We start from the raw sequence: 17,829 nt of genomic DNA on the forward strand, positions 1-17,829 counted from the left end.
ATATTCCTGCTAGATATGTGCTTGCTGAAATATATAGGCATTGTGTTTATTGCACAAGTTTTAAATGTTTCACTTGCCATTTCATACATGGAGCAATATGCGCATGGGAAAATGAGTCACGGTGGAACTGACCCTCAACATTTAAAGTTACGTGTCTTCAATTCTTTTGGTGATGAGAAGCAAAGGGTATTTTACTTCACAGACAAATCACTAAGAAGCAGAAGAAATAGAAACTCAATAAATATTATTGGGGTGGAGAAGAAGCAGCAGAAGAAATAGAAAGAAAAAAGCTGGCATTTTGGGTTGTTTGCATGGCCTTTGGGTATGAAGCAGTGCTTTTTTTCTTTAAAAAATGTTTAGGGGTACTCTCATTTTCCTACTCATATTGAAATGCTGCCCCTCAATGAGGCCAAACTTAGATTCACAAAATGTTTAGAGATATGCGCACCCCAACACCTCCTCAGAAAAAAAAGCACTGGTATTAAGTATCTGTGCCACATGTCCATGACATTTGCTGCAGCCTTCAGCCACTCAAAGGGCCTCTGCCCCTTTAAACAACTCCACTGTTCTCCCTTCCTGTCCCTTCTATCTCATGGAACATCCCTGTGATGCTACTTGGTTTAAGTCCCTCCTCAAAATCCATATTTTCTGTGAAATATTTAGCCAAATCCCCTACTATAACTAAGCCTGAATATGTGTTACTGAAATAGTTACCTCTGTTTCGTCTCCTTATCTTCCCTATGTCAAATTTTAGATTATAAACCCCATGAAACTGCAAGCTGTCCTCTGCCATACACCACAGTGCACACTGATGGCACCATAGAAATAAAGTTGTTCCCCCTAAAACTTGTTTTGTCGTTTCCTATAGACATCAGAAAGAACTAATATTTTTCAACTGATGTTTTATCCTTGATCATATGCAAGAGACAGCACTAAGCTTCATAGGACAGAAACTATGCTTTTCAATTTCTCAATTCATGCAAACAGTTCCAAATAGACTGCCAAACATGTAAAAATAACCTTTGAGATAAAGAATCTTTTTATTCTTTATTGTTGTAAACAGCAATGCTACACAACAAAAAAGAAAATGTATCAGAAGTATTGTATACTTATTGCCTGCAAGTTTTGAGAATTTTTATTCTAATTTTTCACTTTTTTGTTCCCGTCAGAAAAGGATAATCTTCTGTAAAATATGTTTTATATAAACATAAGTCATGCTTTTCAAGTGTTCAGAGTTTGCACTGAACTTCCTAATCTTAGATTAAAACATGCTTTTGCAGAAGGAGAAATAAATGAACATTGCAAAGATATTGCAGCAGGCAATAAAATGTTTGCCTGGAACAAAACATAATCCATTTCCAGCCAAAAGAACTGGGGGGGGGGGGGGGACACAAGTCGGAAGACTTTTCTAAGAGTTCCTAGAGATAAATCAGTATGTTCTTGCATATTTATTTTCCTGATTTCTGGGGAATTAAAAAAAAATAAGTTAAAAAGAAATGAGTGAGCAAGGACAAAGTCATGTCATGGATTTAAAACTGGCTGCTTGAAAAGGAAAGTTTTAATAGTGTTTAAACAGTGGTGTGCTACTAGGGAAATGTCGAAGGGATATCTGTTGACTCATCAGAGAATAAGAGAAGAGTGAATTCGTGAGGATTACTACTATATGGTGAAAGTTCTCCAGTGTGTCTCTGGGCACCATTCAAAGCATTTGATTTCACCATTCTTCAAATTACAAGGGGGGACCAGAGAATGTTTTTAAAAAGCTAAAATGGGGTGGGAAGGATGGTCTGGCAGCTGTGACTGTAGAGACCAATACAGCAGAGAGATGTTTTCTTGCAGCTGGGGCCGATGAAGGCATCCAGTTGTGCTGCTGCAGATGCACCACAGCGTTTCTTCTCCCTGCACTTCTCCCAGAGGCCATACCTTTTCTGGTCACTACTGCGGATACTCGACCTGACTGCCTGTACCCAGGAACTGCGACCGTCTGCAACCAATCGTCACATGGTGGGGATGATGTTGCCAGCCTTCATGTCTTGTTTGCAGACATACTTGTAACACAAAGGGTGTGCCAATGGGCCTGGTGTCTGAAGCCAGCCCCACATCGAGCAGTGTCTCTAGTCCCAAGCAATCCCACAAACTCACTTGGAGGTTTTTAAGCAGAAGTTGGATGGCCATCTGCCATGGATGCTTTAGCTGAGATTCTTGCATTGCAGGGGGCTAAACTATACAACCCTCCCTTCCAACTCTACACTATGATTCAAGCCCAGGGGGCAGCAAACTTTTTCAGCAGGGGGCCGGTCCACCGTCCCTCAGAACTTGTGGGGGGGCAGACTATATGTTGCCATGATTCTGACCCACATTTTTGCTAAAACCCTTTGTGCTGGTCCTGGGGGCTAACTGAGAGGTGAGGTCCGAGTCCAGTCCAAGGTCATTGGTGCAGTACGGAGGCTGTCCATCAAAGCTGTAGCTGGGTCCAAGGCAGGGATTTGGGTAGGGTCAGGAACTCTGGCAGAAGAGCAGGACAGGGTGCAGACAGAAACAGGCTAGCAACAACGTTGCTCCCGCAACCTGGGACTGGGGCTGACTGGCTTTTATCTGCCCCAAGGCATAGAGCGGCCCCAGTCCACCACAAGTGACTTGCCTCTCCTGGCCCGGAGGCGAGCACTCCTCCTGCAGGAACTTAGTTCCCTGCCTTTCTGCCCTGAGCCTCTGTAGCTCAGGAGAGGCTGGAGGGTTACCGGACCCAGAGGCAACCTCCTCTTCCCCTGACGGGGCTGAGAGAGGAGCACCTGCAGGCAATGGGTCTTCCATCACCTCAGGGGCCAGAGCAGACTCAGCTGGTGCTGGCACCTGAGGATCCAGCACAGATGAGGACCCTTCAGGCTCAGGCCCCAGCCCCGGATCAGCTGGTTCTGGAAGCGGGGACTCCTGTGAAGGCTGGGATTCCTCAGGTTCAACCTCTGAGCCTGAATCCCAGGCCATCACACCCTTATTGGGACCAACCCCAACGTTGCTGCACGTGCGCAAGCGATGGACGGAGAAGGGGCTTGTCTCGAGCAACAGCCCGCCTCACTTTTGACCCCCAAGTTTGGCTGAGTCGCAAAAACCATCACGCACGCACTATGCCGGCTGTCCGGACCATCCGCGGACCGGATCTAGAAGGCAATTGAGCCTGATCCGGCCCGTAGGCCTTAGTTTGCCGACCCATGTTCTAGCCCTCTTAATGCTGTCTTCCTTCAATATAGTCCAGTATTTGTTCTTCATTACAGATTGTGGTTAAGGAAGAGAGAACTTAACTATGAACCTGGTTGAAACAACACACAAAATCAAACCTTGGCTTAGCTGCTGCAGTGCAGTGAGCTAAAAGGACGGGAGAGGAACAAAGTGGCTGCAAACTCCTCCGCAGTGCATTCACGCTAAACCATGGTTTGACTTAGCATTATGCGACACCACAGTATATAGATACACACATCCACACACACACACACCCCTGCACAAACATCTTAGCTATCCTGCCAAAATATATATTTAAAAAAGGTAAGTCGTGATGCATTCCAAGCCTTTTGCAAAACAGTTCTTTGATAAGCCACACACAGCTGTTCTGCTTGTTATCTCATTACAGTGCTGCAACACCACCCACACACCTACACAGAGCTGGTTCCCCTCTGTACAATGTGTTATTTATTTGATGAAATATATTTACTTCCATTTGTTTTCAATAAAGTCTTGCCATTAAAATATGAGAACTGTTATGAAAAGAGGCAATGAGGTGGAAAGCTGTCTTTTAAACCTTTTTGGTTTTCCTCCACTAAGAAAAAGGTCCTGATATATATTTCAAACAGATAGGAACTGGCACAATCTGTGAATCCATGTACACTGCAATGAATTTAATTTAATCCTTAAAAAAATAACTTGACTGGAAAACACAGTTCAGGGGGCTATATTGTACACTGAATTTCATTTATAATAAATAAAGTAAAATGATTCGCTGTACCACTATAATCTCTCCACGTGCACAGCTGTGGGGTTATGATTTTATATGCTACCATTTCCATAGCTAGTAGTGAATACAATTTTGGAGCTGTCAAAAATGTATTGGATGGAACTTGAAATACATATAATCTCCTTGGCAAATAGTTTACACCCTGCTACAGCGCTCCTATTGGTTTCTTTTTCAACGAGGCAGAAGCAAGCAGAAGAAAGCTTTCCAGAATATCAATAGTAGCAATTCTATTCATTTATTATGATATTTGTTAAATATAATTGGAAAAGTGAATGCAGCATATACCTCCTTTTCTTGTCTCCTAATTAAATGTCATGTGGCTTGGCACAGCTTACAGCACTGTTAGAAGGTGTGGGAATTAATCAAGATTGCAGAGGACAGGCCTATCAATAGTTATTAGCCATGATAGCTAAGCAGATCTTCCACATTCAGAAGCTATAGATCTCTGAATACCATTTGCTGGGGGACAAATATGTCCTTCCCAGAAGCATCTAATCAGACACTGTTCAAAATAGGATGCTGGACTGTGTTGACCAACTTTCTTCAACCTTTGCAGACCCAGGACCCATCTTTAGCCCAAACATGCATTTGGTGACCCACTTCTTTTTTAATTATTTTTTATTTTACCCTATACTTTTATGGTGCTTCTGTAATGACCCAACATAGGTCAGGCTGCAACTCACCCGTTGAAGACCACTGGTATTGACTGTTGGTCATATCTAGGGCTCTTCTTATGGTCTAATGTGTCATGTTTAAAACACCAGTTGTAGCAGTAGACAGTCGTACCATATATAGCATGATGACAAACCAACAAAAATGTGAAAAGTACTTTCTTGGGCTCCATGATCACTGTAGATGGTGACAGCAGCCATGAAATTAAAAGACGCCTGCTTCTTGGAAGAAAAGCAATGACAAACCTAGACAGCATCTTAAAAAGTAGAGACATCACCTTGCCAACAAAGGTCCGTATAGTAAAAGCTATGGTTTTCCCAGTAGTGATGTATGGAACTGAGAGCTGGACATTAAAGAAGGCTGATCGCCGAAGAATTGATGCTTTTGAATTATGGTGCTGGAGGAGACTCTTGAGAGTCCCACGGACTGCAAGAAGATCAAACGTATCCATTCTTAAGGAAATCAGCCCTGAGTGCTCACTGGAAGGACAGATCCTGAAGCTGAGGCTCCAATACTTTGGCCACCTCATGAGAAGAGAAGACTCCCTGGAAAAGACCCTGGTGTTGGGAAAGATGGAGGGCACAAGGAGAAGGGGACGACAGAGGACGAGATGGTTGGATAATGTTCTCGAAGCTACCAGCATGAGTTTGACCAAACTGCGGGAGGCAGTGGAAGACAGGAGTGCCTGGTGTGCTCTGGTCCATGGGGTCACGAAGAGTCGGACACAACTAAACGACTAAACAACAACAACAACAAACAAGAGGTTGAAGGGAAAAGTAAGCCCTGATATGTTGCTGAAATATATCGCTGGTGAAATCATTGTAGTGGGCTGAGGAGAAATCAGTACTTGGGTTGCCAGTGCACACTGGTGCGTGTAGATCCTTACCATCAAGTTGACCAGATTACAGAAATGAAAATCAAAAATCAAATGAAAATGTGCAAGCTGTCAAAAATTATTTTACATGTTTTGAAGACATGGAGGTTCAAGAAGCACAAAGTGTGTGTGCTTCCAGCTTTCTTTGCACTGGCATGGTGATTGAAGACAATCTTAAGAGAAAGCGGAGAGGACTGGCCATCAGTGATGGTGCGTATGTGTCGTTCAGATGGGGCAGCTGAAATCATAGTAGCAAGAAAGAACTTAATTAACACTTCTGCAGTCCCAAAACGGAGCAGTTTGTTCTCTAACAGGCCCAAGAGATTAAAGCACACGTTTCAAAATTACTTCACCAGACTACTTCCATGCTAAGAAAGAAGACCTCAAAGAAACAAAACACTGCACTGAATACCACGCCAGAGTTTTAAAACGTTCTCTAGGATCAAGCCCTAATTGCTTTCTCTGGCAGTTGTTTCTACTCATGCCAATTTGAATTACTTTGAGGCCTTCAGATCCTGCTATTCCTACTAACAAGTGTCTGGAGATCTTCAAGCCTCCAAAAGCTTCTGCAGAAATGCACTTCGGATATTAAGAGTTACTTTACCAGTAGTCAAAGAGAAGCACTGGGACCCATTGCAGAGGTCCCAGAAGACTAATGTTCCACTCCCAAACAAAACACAGTGAGAAAGACAGGACTGTAGTTGTTACAGTGACAGACATCAGAGAAATGCTGTCTGAAAGGAAAATCAATTAAACTAAGATGAAAGCCTTGTTCAAAGGATTAAAGTAATATGCAGACAAATTTTGTATGCTGGTTTGTTTGTTTGCTCTTGGTGGTAACTCTGAAATCAGACTGGCTAAACTGAGCATTGAGGCACAGCAACAAATAAAAGAAGCCTTGAAGCTCAAGTTAAAAACTGGATGGTTTAGGGCCAAATTCCACTCAGTCGTTTCTCACAAAGAGCACTAACTTTCTCCACGAGTATCCTCAACTATTCTCATATAGGTTGATGGAAACTGGTGCTTGGAAGTAAAAGAGAAATAGTACAAGACACAGGGGATGACCAAATGGGGTAGGTAAGTGGAATAAAAGGAATTTTTACAATAAAAAGAAATCACTACAATAAACAGAACAGCATGCAGGATGTAAACATTTTGTGTGCACAATATTAGTACATAAATTTTCTTAACCTTCAATTTCAACGCTCCATCATTTTTACTAGCTCAGACTGCTGCAGCAAAGGGATGGTGCTACACCACTGAGAAATAATTTCTTAACATTTATTTCGATGTGCAGAAAAGACAGCTGTGTTTGGAATAATCTCTGTCGCTCTGACAAAGTGTTTGTTTCACATATTAAGCAATGCAAAGAGGAGAATTCTCCTCAATGCAAAGAGAAATTCTCGCTGCTGCTGCTGCTGCTGCTGCTGCTGCTGCTGCTGCTGCTGCTGCTGCTATTTCCCCCTTTCATTATCATTGCAATCAAAAATACTAGTTGACCAGGTAGCAGGAACAGAGATTTGCATAGATGAAAATCAATGACTCAGTTTCTCCTGTAACTTTTTTTTGTTTTTGTTACTGAACATAAACTCTCCTAGATTAACAAGTTTCAAAGGTGAATGATAAAGAAAAGTAGTTCCATACAAAACCACAGCTGCTGTGGTTTAGTGACTAAGTCTGCTGTGCTATCCCTGGGGCTAAGTCCTATTGAGGTATACTTCTGAGTAGACATGCACAGAATTGTACTGTAAGGATGGCACAAGATCCCGGTTTCATATCCTGGTTTATAAGCAGCAATTAAGCTGCAGTGCCCAGGACAGCAAGAGAAGCTATGGTTTAACAAGATAAAAGTGCTGAAACTGAACATGCAAGGATAGAGGGTGGACTTTGATATGTGGCTGATAAAACTTTCCTAGTCCAACATACTTTTGAACCAGGTCACAGAGTGCTGACCTGTTAGACCTCCACTGAGTGTGCCCTAGACCTTGCCTAATGTTTGTCTGTAGCTGCATGTTCTGCATTAGTATCACATTAGTGGTGCTAATGGACAGCTGTGTTTTTTCAAGGGAGCTTATCCACCAACACTCATTTTATGGTGAATCCCAGGGTTTCCCTTGACACAGTATAACAAACACTGATCTATCTACAAGATGTGGCTGGGTTAGAATTTAAATACACAGTGAATCATTCCTTTTCTTGGTAGGTAGAACTCAATAACACTTTGGAACAATACTATATTGTTTTTATTACATTATTTGCAACATTTGCATCCTGCCTTTCTATATCTCAGGGTCAATTGTAAGCACGGCAACAAGTTAATTAATTAAAAGACAACAAATTGATTTTTTTTAAAAACTAAAGCAGAAACCATAGCTACAAGCCCAAATCAAATGCCTTCACTTTTGCTGCTGCAGTTGCTGTTTGGCCTTTAGCCTAAGACTGTTCAAAATTATTATTATTATCATTATTATTTACAAATATGTTTTTGTATCCCTTCTAAAATGCTAAGAGGGATGGAAACACTTTTATGAAGGCCAGTCCATTACCTTGGAGCAATCTCAGTGAAAACTTTGCTCCAGGAAGCTGATGCTAGAGAAGTAAAAATATCAGAAGCAGGGCGCAGCCTGCAGAACACAGATGACAGAAGTTTACTTGCCTAAAGCTTCTTTATGTTATGTACCAACCCAAATTTAATTATACCCTTCTTTCCAGCATTTCAGTAAACAGAACCTTTCAAACTCTCAACAGCAAGTAAGTGAAAGGAAAAACACAGCTTTTCTCTCTGGCTGATTTTAATATGCTCCCCTAAAGTAGTCTGTATTTTATATTCACCTTGCAATATGTTGAGAGAACAGCTAATTTTTTAACTCACTGGAGCTGGAGAATATCCTTTTAATAGCTGATGTGCCTCATTACGTTTAATTTGAAAGGGGGAGAAACTAAAGCGCATTCTTTTTAAAGAACTGTACAGTACTACAAATGCAACAGATACTTGCACACAGTGCTCTAATCAACCTTTGCAAAATATAAATTATTAAGATCACAAAGTCCTACATCACAGCACAAAATAAACAAAACAAGGTCACGTAAGACCAACACTACTTCCATTCACCTTTCAAACAAGAAAGAAAAGTCTGATAAAATGTTCATATATACTTACTCAAATGTTATCTATCTCAGATTAGGGCAGACTGCTCCATACACTTACTGAACTTACTGTTACCTTGCTTTACCCATAAATTTCTCCATAAATTAATGGTAACCATGTAAAGGGTTTTGTTTTGAGACAGAGAGGGGCAGGTGGGCAATGCTAGATTGATAGGGCCATCTAACATCAATTGTCCTAGGGGATGGATTGCAGGAGAGAGTGGGGCATGCAGGGAAAGGATGCCACAGGGCATGCTCTAGGGATTAAGGTTAGGTAAAGTTAAAGGTACCCCTGACCATTAGGTACAGTCGTGACCGATTCTGGGGTTGCGGCGCTCATCTCAATTTATTGGTCGAGGGAGCTGGTGTACAGCTTCCGGGTCATGTGGCCAGCATGACTAAGCTGCTTCTGGCGAACCAGAACAGCGCATGGAAATGCCGTTTACCTTCCCGCCGGAGCGGTACCTATTTCTCTACTTGCACTTTGACGTGCTTTCAAACTGCTAGGTTGGCAGGAGCAGGCACCGAGCAACGGGAGCTCACCCTGTTGCAGGGATTCGAACTGCTGACCTTCTGATCGGCAAGTCCTAGGCTCTGTGGTTTAACCCACAGCGCCACCCGCATCCCAGGGATTAAGGTTACCAGACGATTAATACTACAAGAAATGGTTCAAAACTTTTCCCACAATTGGATGGTAATTCATCAAGTCATCCATTTTATAAGTAGCACAGAAATCTGCAAACAAGGGATGAAGTCACTAACTGCATTTGAAAATACTTTATATACCACAGACCCTAGTGGTAAAGGTCTAATTGCCTTAATCTATAAAGCGATTGTAAATTTCTCAACCTCAAAGCCCTCCATGTTGAAGTCTAGATGGGAAAGAGACTTGGGAGAAGGGTTTGGTGATAGTTTGTGGGAAGGAATGTGGCAAAAAGCCCCCTTTTGAGCTATTTCTGCCCGAATAAGAGAAAACACCTTAAAGCTAACCCACAGATGGTACTTGCATCCCACATTGCTAAGCAAAATAGACAAAAAACATTTCTCCACAATGTTGGAAAAATTGTGGGAATGAAGGAACATTTATACACATGTGGTGGAAATGCCCATTGATTAAAAACTTCTGGTTAAAAATATTTCAGGAAATGGAACAAATTACATCTCAATCGATCAATTTAGATCCCAAAATAGCATTGCTTTCTATTTTTGCAGATGAAGCACAAAATCTTAGAGACAAAGACTTAATTGTGCATCTTATAACTGCAGCACGTCTTTCTGTTTCTAGACATTGGATGACATTAAACGTGAACCTATATGAAGTTTGGTGTGCTTATTTCTGGGAATTAATTTTGATGGAAAAGTTAACAGAAGGGGTACGTGAAAGAAAACAACGTTTTACATAAAAAACAACTTTTACATAACGTGATCCTCCTTTATTACATATGCATCAAAGAAAGAGCATGCATTTAAACCACCAAAGACACATGGGAGCATGTGGAATGATACTTTTAAAACCAGCAACTGTAGAAATAATTTTTTATTTGATTATATTACTAATGTAATTACCTGGATGTAATTGGGGCTTGGGGCTGGGGGGTTTTTTGGGGGGGGTTAGGGGAAAACTTTATTTGAATATATGTTATTCTTATATTCAACTAATAATTTTTTTATTTTTTATTTTAAAATAAGGTTACCATATGTCCCCGGATTTACAAATCAGTCCCCTGACAAAATCCATTGTGGTTGAAAAGTGCCCCTCAGATTCATTGAAAAAAATCTGGTAACCTTACTCTAGGTAGGACTCTCACTCTCGCCTGTTCACTACGAAATTCTCCATCAGAAGAATCCTGATTGCATTTTGTATCTCAACAATGTTTCCTGGGATTTTTTTAAAAATGTAGCTTCCAGTTAAATACCTATAGGTCAGGTGAGATCTGAAAGGATCCTCACAATACCAACTTGTTTTTCAGAAATCAATGCTATTCAGCACAGAGCTAATGCAGCTTAGATGGTAGTTTCGCTCAATCTACCAATAAGTCAAGTTTCTATCACACTTTAACTGCTACTTCAAGACAGCTATATAAACTGGCTGATCTGTAAGTTCAAAGAAATCCCATGGCAGACTTCCTACTACCACTTCAGGCTAGGTATAAAATTCTTTAGAAATTTAAAGGAGAGATGTCTGTCTTTATCTGAAAGTCTACTGTTATACCAGCACACTGGGAAACGATCATGTTTTCTATTTGCAATAAGAGACAATATACTTATTACAAAACTGGAAATTCTCTGCTAACAAACAGAAAGTTATTACCTACACATTCACAACTTAATTTTAATCTGAAGATATGAAATATAAATATATTTAAATTACAATGCTGTAATCTCATTTACAAAGAAGAGAGAATTAAACTACTTTGCCTGGGCCTTTTTTTCAGCTGGAGCTCACAGGAACTCAGTTCGGGCACCTCCTAGGTGGGTGCCATTGCCATTATAAGAGAACAAGGGAGAAGTTCATGATGAGTTCTGGTACCTCTTTTTCCTCAAAAAATGCCACTGCCTTTTTCCAGAATGAATATAGATCCTTCTCAAACACAAGTTGTGACATTTCATCATGAAGCAACATAATTTAATTGTGTGCCGTTTAGGTATCGTAACCTGCAGTTCCTATGTTTATTCAAATTATGTTTGGATTTTACATTTCCTGTAGAATGTGTTACATGTTTCCATATGGAAATAAATGTTTAAATAAGCAACCCTGAAATAAAATGTAATCAGTGGAAGTTTAAGAGACATAAGGGACAACGGAATCTTGACTGGATGAAAGCAGTAACAAAGTCTGGCAAGGAAAAGAATCTAACAACCTAGTTTGTAGGCCGTGGGTGTCAGACATCTTTCTTCTATGATTAAAATGCGGTTTGCATTGATTCTTTTGACTCTCCATATTTCATTTCCTTCTCCCCCTTACAGTAAACCTGGCAGCTCCCTAATTGGATTTAAATTTTAAAACATCTAGCTGGTACATTCAAATTTAAATGTTGGTATCTCAATAATTTCTTTCTCAAATGAATATACGGAACAAAAATATGCTGTGGTCTAGTGATAAATATAATATATTCAGTAAGCCTACAGTCACAGCATTTGGTAAAAAAAAAGTTCAATTTTATTATTTTATATCAGCTACTATCAGATAGTTATGCTAAGTCACTATGTACTAATGGCTTTCATAATAATTCTACTACTCATAGAAGAAGCAGAAAACCAAGAACTGTGTCTGATTTAGTTAATTTAACCTGCAGATGAGTACAGAAAACTGTAAGATAACAGCTTAAATCTAAACAATATCTGCATATATTACTACAACATTAAATTATATGACTACCACACAGTAAGAAATTAGTGTCAATCAGTAACCCCATAAACCCAGAACTTTGGCCATGTTTAAAATTTTCCATTTTAAGAGCAATTTGATTTTGCTTAACATGACTTTCATTATGCCATTGTTTTTATGAATAGCAGAAACCCCCAGCTTTTGGTCCTACATTTTCTGAGAATACATCTGCAACAGGGAGAAGAAAAAGGGGGAAAGTACACAAAAACTGTAGGATTTGACCTGCTTACTCTTATTTTTTCAGCCTGAGAACTCAGTCTTGATTTAAAGACTTCCAACTATTTTGGAATGTAATATTACAAGCCAACAAGCAAATAGAAGAAATAATTAGTTTTCACACTACAATAACTTTTATACAAAAAGGTACTGGGCGAAGTCATAGAAAAAGTGGACACAACTACCTTTATGTGATCTGTCCAATTAATTTTGAAGATAAATTCTATTTGTTACCTAAAGTAATTTCCTGTGAGAATGTGCCAAGAAACATAATGAGTTTGGGACAGTGATTCAAACAGTAGCTTTTGTAACTAACGCGACGAATGAATTATGGTGGAGTGCACTGCTCCACATTATTACTAATTATTTGTTAAACATCAAACACATGAGAAGTAGTCTGTGGAGCACAAGACTCATATCACCTACCAAATACAGTAGAAGAGATAGTGATGGATGCGTTCGGGAAGCAAGCTGTGCTAATTCTGAATGGAGGATTGCCTCCACTGCTTTTACATGAATACATATTTTTCATAGCCGTATTTTTTAAACTAATGAGTGAATGAGCATTCCAAGCGCTAACAAAAATGATGAGGCTCAAGTATCTCTTGTCTAATGAATCTAGGAGTAAACCATGCTAAATTCAGAGGGACTTACTCTCAGGTAAGTACATACAGGATTGTGGGTTGAAACTCTTTTCTTTATCAGCAGCCCCTTGTGCCACGAAGCAAACTGATTCTGAAACCAAGGGCATTTTGCTTTGTAATACAGAATTGCCATGGGGAGGGGAATCCAAAATTGCCCTGGCGCAAGCCGCCATATAAGAACAAACAAGCGCTTGGATTCTGGCCAACTGCGGCTTCCTGTTTTAGCAACTGGTTCTCCATTTCATGTGGGAGTAACTCATAAAACCATTTGCAAAACTGTAGAGGAAAACTTAATTATGAGAAGATATTGCTTTATAATGAGAGCCACATCATTTGATAATACTTTCATTAAGTTAGCACAAGTGATTTTTTTGTATTAGGCTACTATAATTTTAATGAAACACAAATGAACATCTGCTGATACAATTGCCGTACTTTAATTTTATGTAATGCAGTTGTCTCACAGCACCAAGAATAAATCTGCCCTGATCCAGACGCCATCAGCTGCGTGTACACTCCTGTACACAAGATCTCCACTGCACTTGTTGGGTATGCCTGGAATCCGATTCAGATTCAATCTTCCCACCCCAGCCCCCGACAAGATGTGTCAAATTACAACAGCTCTTGTTTTATAATGCCACAAATGTAAGGCAGGATTTAAAAGTCTTTAAAATATTGTTTCATGGTTTTCTAAAACTGCCAACATGAAATTAACAAGGACAGACTTACTAGCACAGATTTTGTCCCTGCAAATTATTTTTTAATCAAGAAATATACAGGCTATTGTACTACAGCCTGTGTTGGGGGGGGGGAATCCAACACACTATAATAGGTATTTGTGAAAGAAAAAGAGTCAAGCTAAGAGTATTCTTTTACAAGATTAATAAGATACTACACAGAACATTTAATTCCATCCTGCAACATCAGCATTGTCCAAACTTTCCACTGTATCTATTGACTTTAAAGTGGGGGGGGGGGTGTCTATAATATATTTTCCTTTGTAGAAATGGCAATTTAATTTTGCATTGGTTTCAAATGTTGTATATACTGAGGGTTTTCTTGTATTTTCTTTTCACTGCTGTATTGAATTTTCATTGTTAGATTGTAATGTGGAATCAATATTCAATAGCCAACTTTTGGCTAAAAAGTGGGATAAAAATATAACAAAATAAGTAAATATCGATTAATATTTTTGGCTAGCTTGCTTTACAAAGTAGCATATACCTTTCATATCATTAACAGTTATCTGCTGAATTTCCAGAAAGCACCAGTTCATCTCCCTTTTTTCAGTTCCCATCTTTACTCAAAAGATTCCATTCTGGAAAGTCTTATTCTCCAGACATGGAGAATAAGTTTGCAGACATTTGAAGAAGTGTACAGCAACCACAAATATTCATATTAATCCTTGTGTGGATGAAAGATGCCTCTTTATTAACCATCTAAAAAGCAAAGTGACCAGTGGTAATACAGAGATCTCACAAGGCCTATTGTTAAGTTGTGGGCGAATATATCAGACGACACAGCGATTCTTCAAACAGCTCTTCTTTATTCAGAGGCCAGAACAGAACTGAACTGAAGGGCTCAGTCAGCCTGCTTATATAGAGCTCCAGTATAACGTTACTGTAGCAACTTTCTAAAACTATCCAATCACTGAACATCACTTTCGATCCTTCATTTGCATAACTATCTACAGTATCTCCCTGCTGGCCCAGGGTGAGAACTTCAGTACATAACACCTATAAAAGCAGTAATATACACAACCTCCCTGCTCTTACAATATTTTGCAGTTGTAGTTTTGAAAAAATATGAGGAAAACATGCAATTGACCTACCTGGCATATCCTTCTTGGCCTCACATATACCGTGCCTAATTGAGCCACTGAGAAAAGAAGTATGCTTCCTTTTAGCCGTGGCAGTTCGGGGAGCCATGTATTCACTTTTACACTGGGATTTCTCAAATGATTTCTGAACATCATAGGAGCCTGGTGGTGGAGCTTCCTGTAATATTGAAGAAATTATCAGTTATTTGCTTTTATTCATTCATTTGAGTTATATACTGCCCTTTCTCCAACGATCCCAGGGCAGTTGAAGCAGCTTAGCACTTTGTGTACATTTTACAGGCATCTCAAGTTCTGTGTCCATTGTAGGGAAACCACAAGCTACAAAAAGGCACCTGCTAACTTAAAAACAAGCACCTAGTTCATATGAGCCGATGTGCTAGCAATGATGTGTTTACGATGGAATGCAGTGCAACAACTGCAGCACCAATGGAGTCATGCAGCTGCACTGAAATCGTGGTCTAAACCAGTGTTTACCAACCGGGGGCCTGCAGGATATTCCAAAGGGGGGCATAGGTGAAAATTGTGTAAATGGGGGGCCGTGGCTTGAGAGGAGGCCACAGAGGGAAGCGAGAAGTAAAGAAAACAGAGAAGAAAAACAGAGAAGTGAAGAAAATAGAGAAAAAATAGAAAATAGAAAAATAGAGAAGTAGAGTGAAGTGACTGTGCTTCCTAGTGGATGGATCACCACGTGCACTCTGCGGCAACATCGCTTCTACTTCCTTCTCCCTCCCACTTCTGCACCCCACCACTGTATGCTCCAAGCTATCTGCATCTCGTTTGTCACAGGCAAGGGGTGTGGGGTGCTGTTTTGTCGTGCAACCATTACTGAGAAAGGAGGTATGTTGCTGCAGACCACTGTCGGCTAAAGAGTACACTAGCTAAAAGGTTTCCACACTTTCGGGATCAAGCAAAATTGTTTTTCATGGCATTTTCTACTTTGTATTTGGTATACAGTACTCAGGTTTCAGTCGTGTGAGTTATTTACTCAGCCTAATGCAGAATCGCCTTAACATAATGGACAGAGGTGATATTCGGTTATCCCTCACAGCAATAGAACTGGATATAAAAAAGCTTTTTTCTAGTCACCAAGTACATTGATCAAGAAATACACATTTTTCTGTGACTGTGTTTTGTATAAATTATAAAAATTATAAACGAAATATGTTCTACTTACAAACAAAACATTTAAATAGTTACCTTTCTACCAGTAGGAAAGGGGTGGGGCATAGAAAGGAAACAAGGTTGGAAGGGGGCCACGTCAGAAAAAGGTTGAGAAACAGTAGTCTAAACCATAATGTCACATCTGTGCAGTGAGATGAAAACTATTTCTCTTTTGCAGTGTCATGTCAGTCACACTGCATCCTGGTGTATCAGGGAGGTAGAGGGACCGCAGTTTTATCAACAATTTACCTATGAATTGCTTGTCTACCGCCTTTTGAATACTTCAGACTAGTTATACATGCAACATTCATACTGGATAATTAGCAATAAGCATTGAGAACACGAACTGCAAGTAACAGGGATTATATAATTCTTGCCACTCTTAGGAAACACGAGTTTTCTGCTATATATGCCAGCCCTCCTTCAACTCAAGTTAAGAAACGAAATGTGCAGGTACTGTTCTGCTCGTTTGTTTTGTGAGAAATTAGCTTCAGTGATTTTAGTCAATGAATCAAGTCACAGCTATGATTTACATTTAAGAGAACTGATCTAGCTAATTGGACAAAAAAAAAGTTTACAGCGGCACACCCATGGGCTTCCTGGCTCATTTTAAAGCTTTAATGTTGCTCTTCCCTGGCAGAGAAGTGGTTGCTGCCCAAAACAAAATTCAGATATTTAGGATTTAGTGTAGCTGTGACTAAACAGTAGTGTGTCGATCCAAAAACAAATGCTGACAACAGAACATCTTTCCAGGCTTTATTTCATGGAGGGTGGATTCCCCCCACCTCGCCCGAGGTTATAAACATTTTTAAAAATACCCTTCCAATGCTGATAGAAGTCCATTATTATTAAGGCTTTGACAGAGCGCATCAATTAAATAAGCCCTGCTAAGTATCTCAGTGTTGCTTTGGTCATTTTGCTGGTGGGAGGGATGAGTCAGTGTTATATATGACAGCTCTGAAATATAGTCCAGTATTGTTATCCTGGTGTGTTGGGGGCATGTTTAGGGAAATTCAGAGAGGCTGTGAAGGTGACTCCAGCAGTAAATTAATTAATTAATTAAGGGCTGCAAGGAGCCAGAGATTTAGTTGAGGGCTTCAGTGCTGCATAACAAAAATCTGGATACATATTTCCATATGTGGTGGACTTGCCCTCAAGCTTAGCTGTTCTCGACTGTTGTTTCCCAGGAGGTTCAGAAAATTGCATCTCAAGATGCAACTATGAACCTGTAGCTGGTGCTTTTAAATGTCTTTGTAGACATAAATGCAGACCCTGAAGACCCGATTGTTCATCTGCTGGTGGTGGCCAGGTTGGCCATGACTAAATACTGGAGCAATCTGTGTAGTACCACCTTGATATACCAAGGTGTGGAATATTGCTTTCATGAAGAAGTTGGTGCAGAAAATGAGAGTATTACATGGAATCTCTAAGTGAGACAAATTTATTTCAGCAAGACATTCCTTCCTTTATTGCTTATGTTAACAATGAAAAAAGTAAGCAACACCCTCCGTTACATTACACATACAAAAATGAAATGCTTAATTTTATAATTGTACAACTCCATTTTTGGAGTTGTCCTTTTGCTTGGAGCATTTTCCCTCTTAATGGCTACTGACAGTTGCCTCTTTTCATTTAGATTTTTCTCTGCATTTGTCTTGTTTAACTGCAAATTGATATTTCCTTTAGTGTTTTAACTCTTGGCATAATAATAATAATAATAATAATAATAATAATAATAATAATAATAATTTATTATTTATACCCCACCCATCTGGGGTACATTAATGTATGTGTTCTAGGATTTCTGTGTTACCAGTAGTTTTCAAATGCAGAACTTGTTGGCTTTGTATTTTTTGTACATATATTTTTGGTTATCTTTTTTCT

General features: G+C 39.7%; 1 protein-coding gene across 1 annotated transcript in view; it reads right to left on the minus strand.

The window, feature by feature from the left end:
- STPG2 (sperm tail PG-rich repeat containing 2) overlaps window positions 1–17,829 on the minus strand; it is a 211,510-nt gene that overhangs the window by 121,180 nt on the left and 72,501 nt on the right. Inside the window, exon 11 of the mRNA XM_083458810.1 lies at window positions 14,776–14,941. Coding sequence (XP_083314936.1) covers window positions 14,776–14,941 — 166 coding nt within the window. The remainder of the gene's footprint in view (window positions 1–14,775; window positions 14,942–17,829) is intronic.

This window comes from Podarcis liolepis (assembly GCF_965112155.1).
Source record: "Podarcis liolepis genome assembly, chromosome: 9".
Lineage (NCBI taxonomy): Eukaryota > Metazoa > Chordata > Lepidosauria > Squamata > Lacertidae > Podarcis > Podarcis liolepis.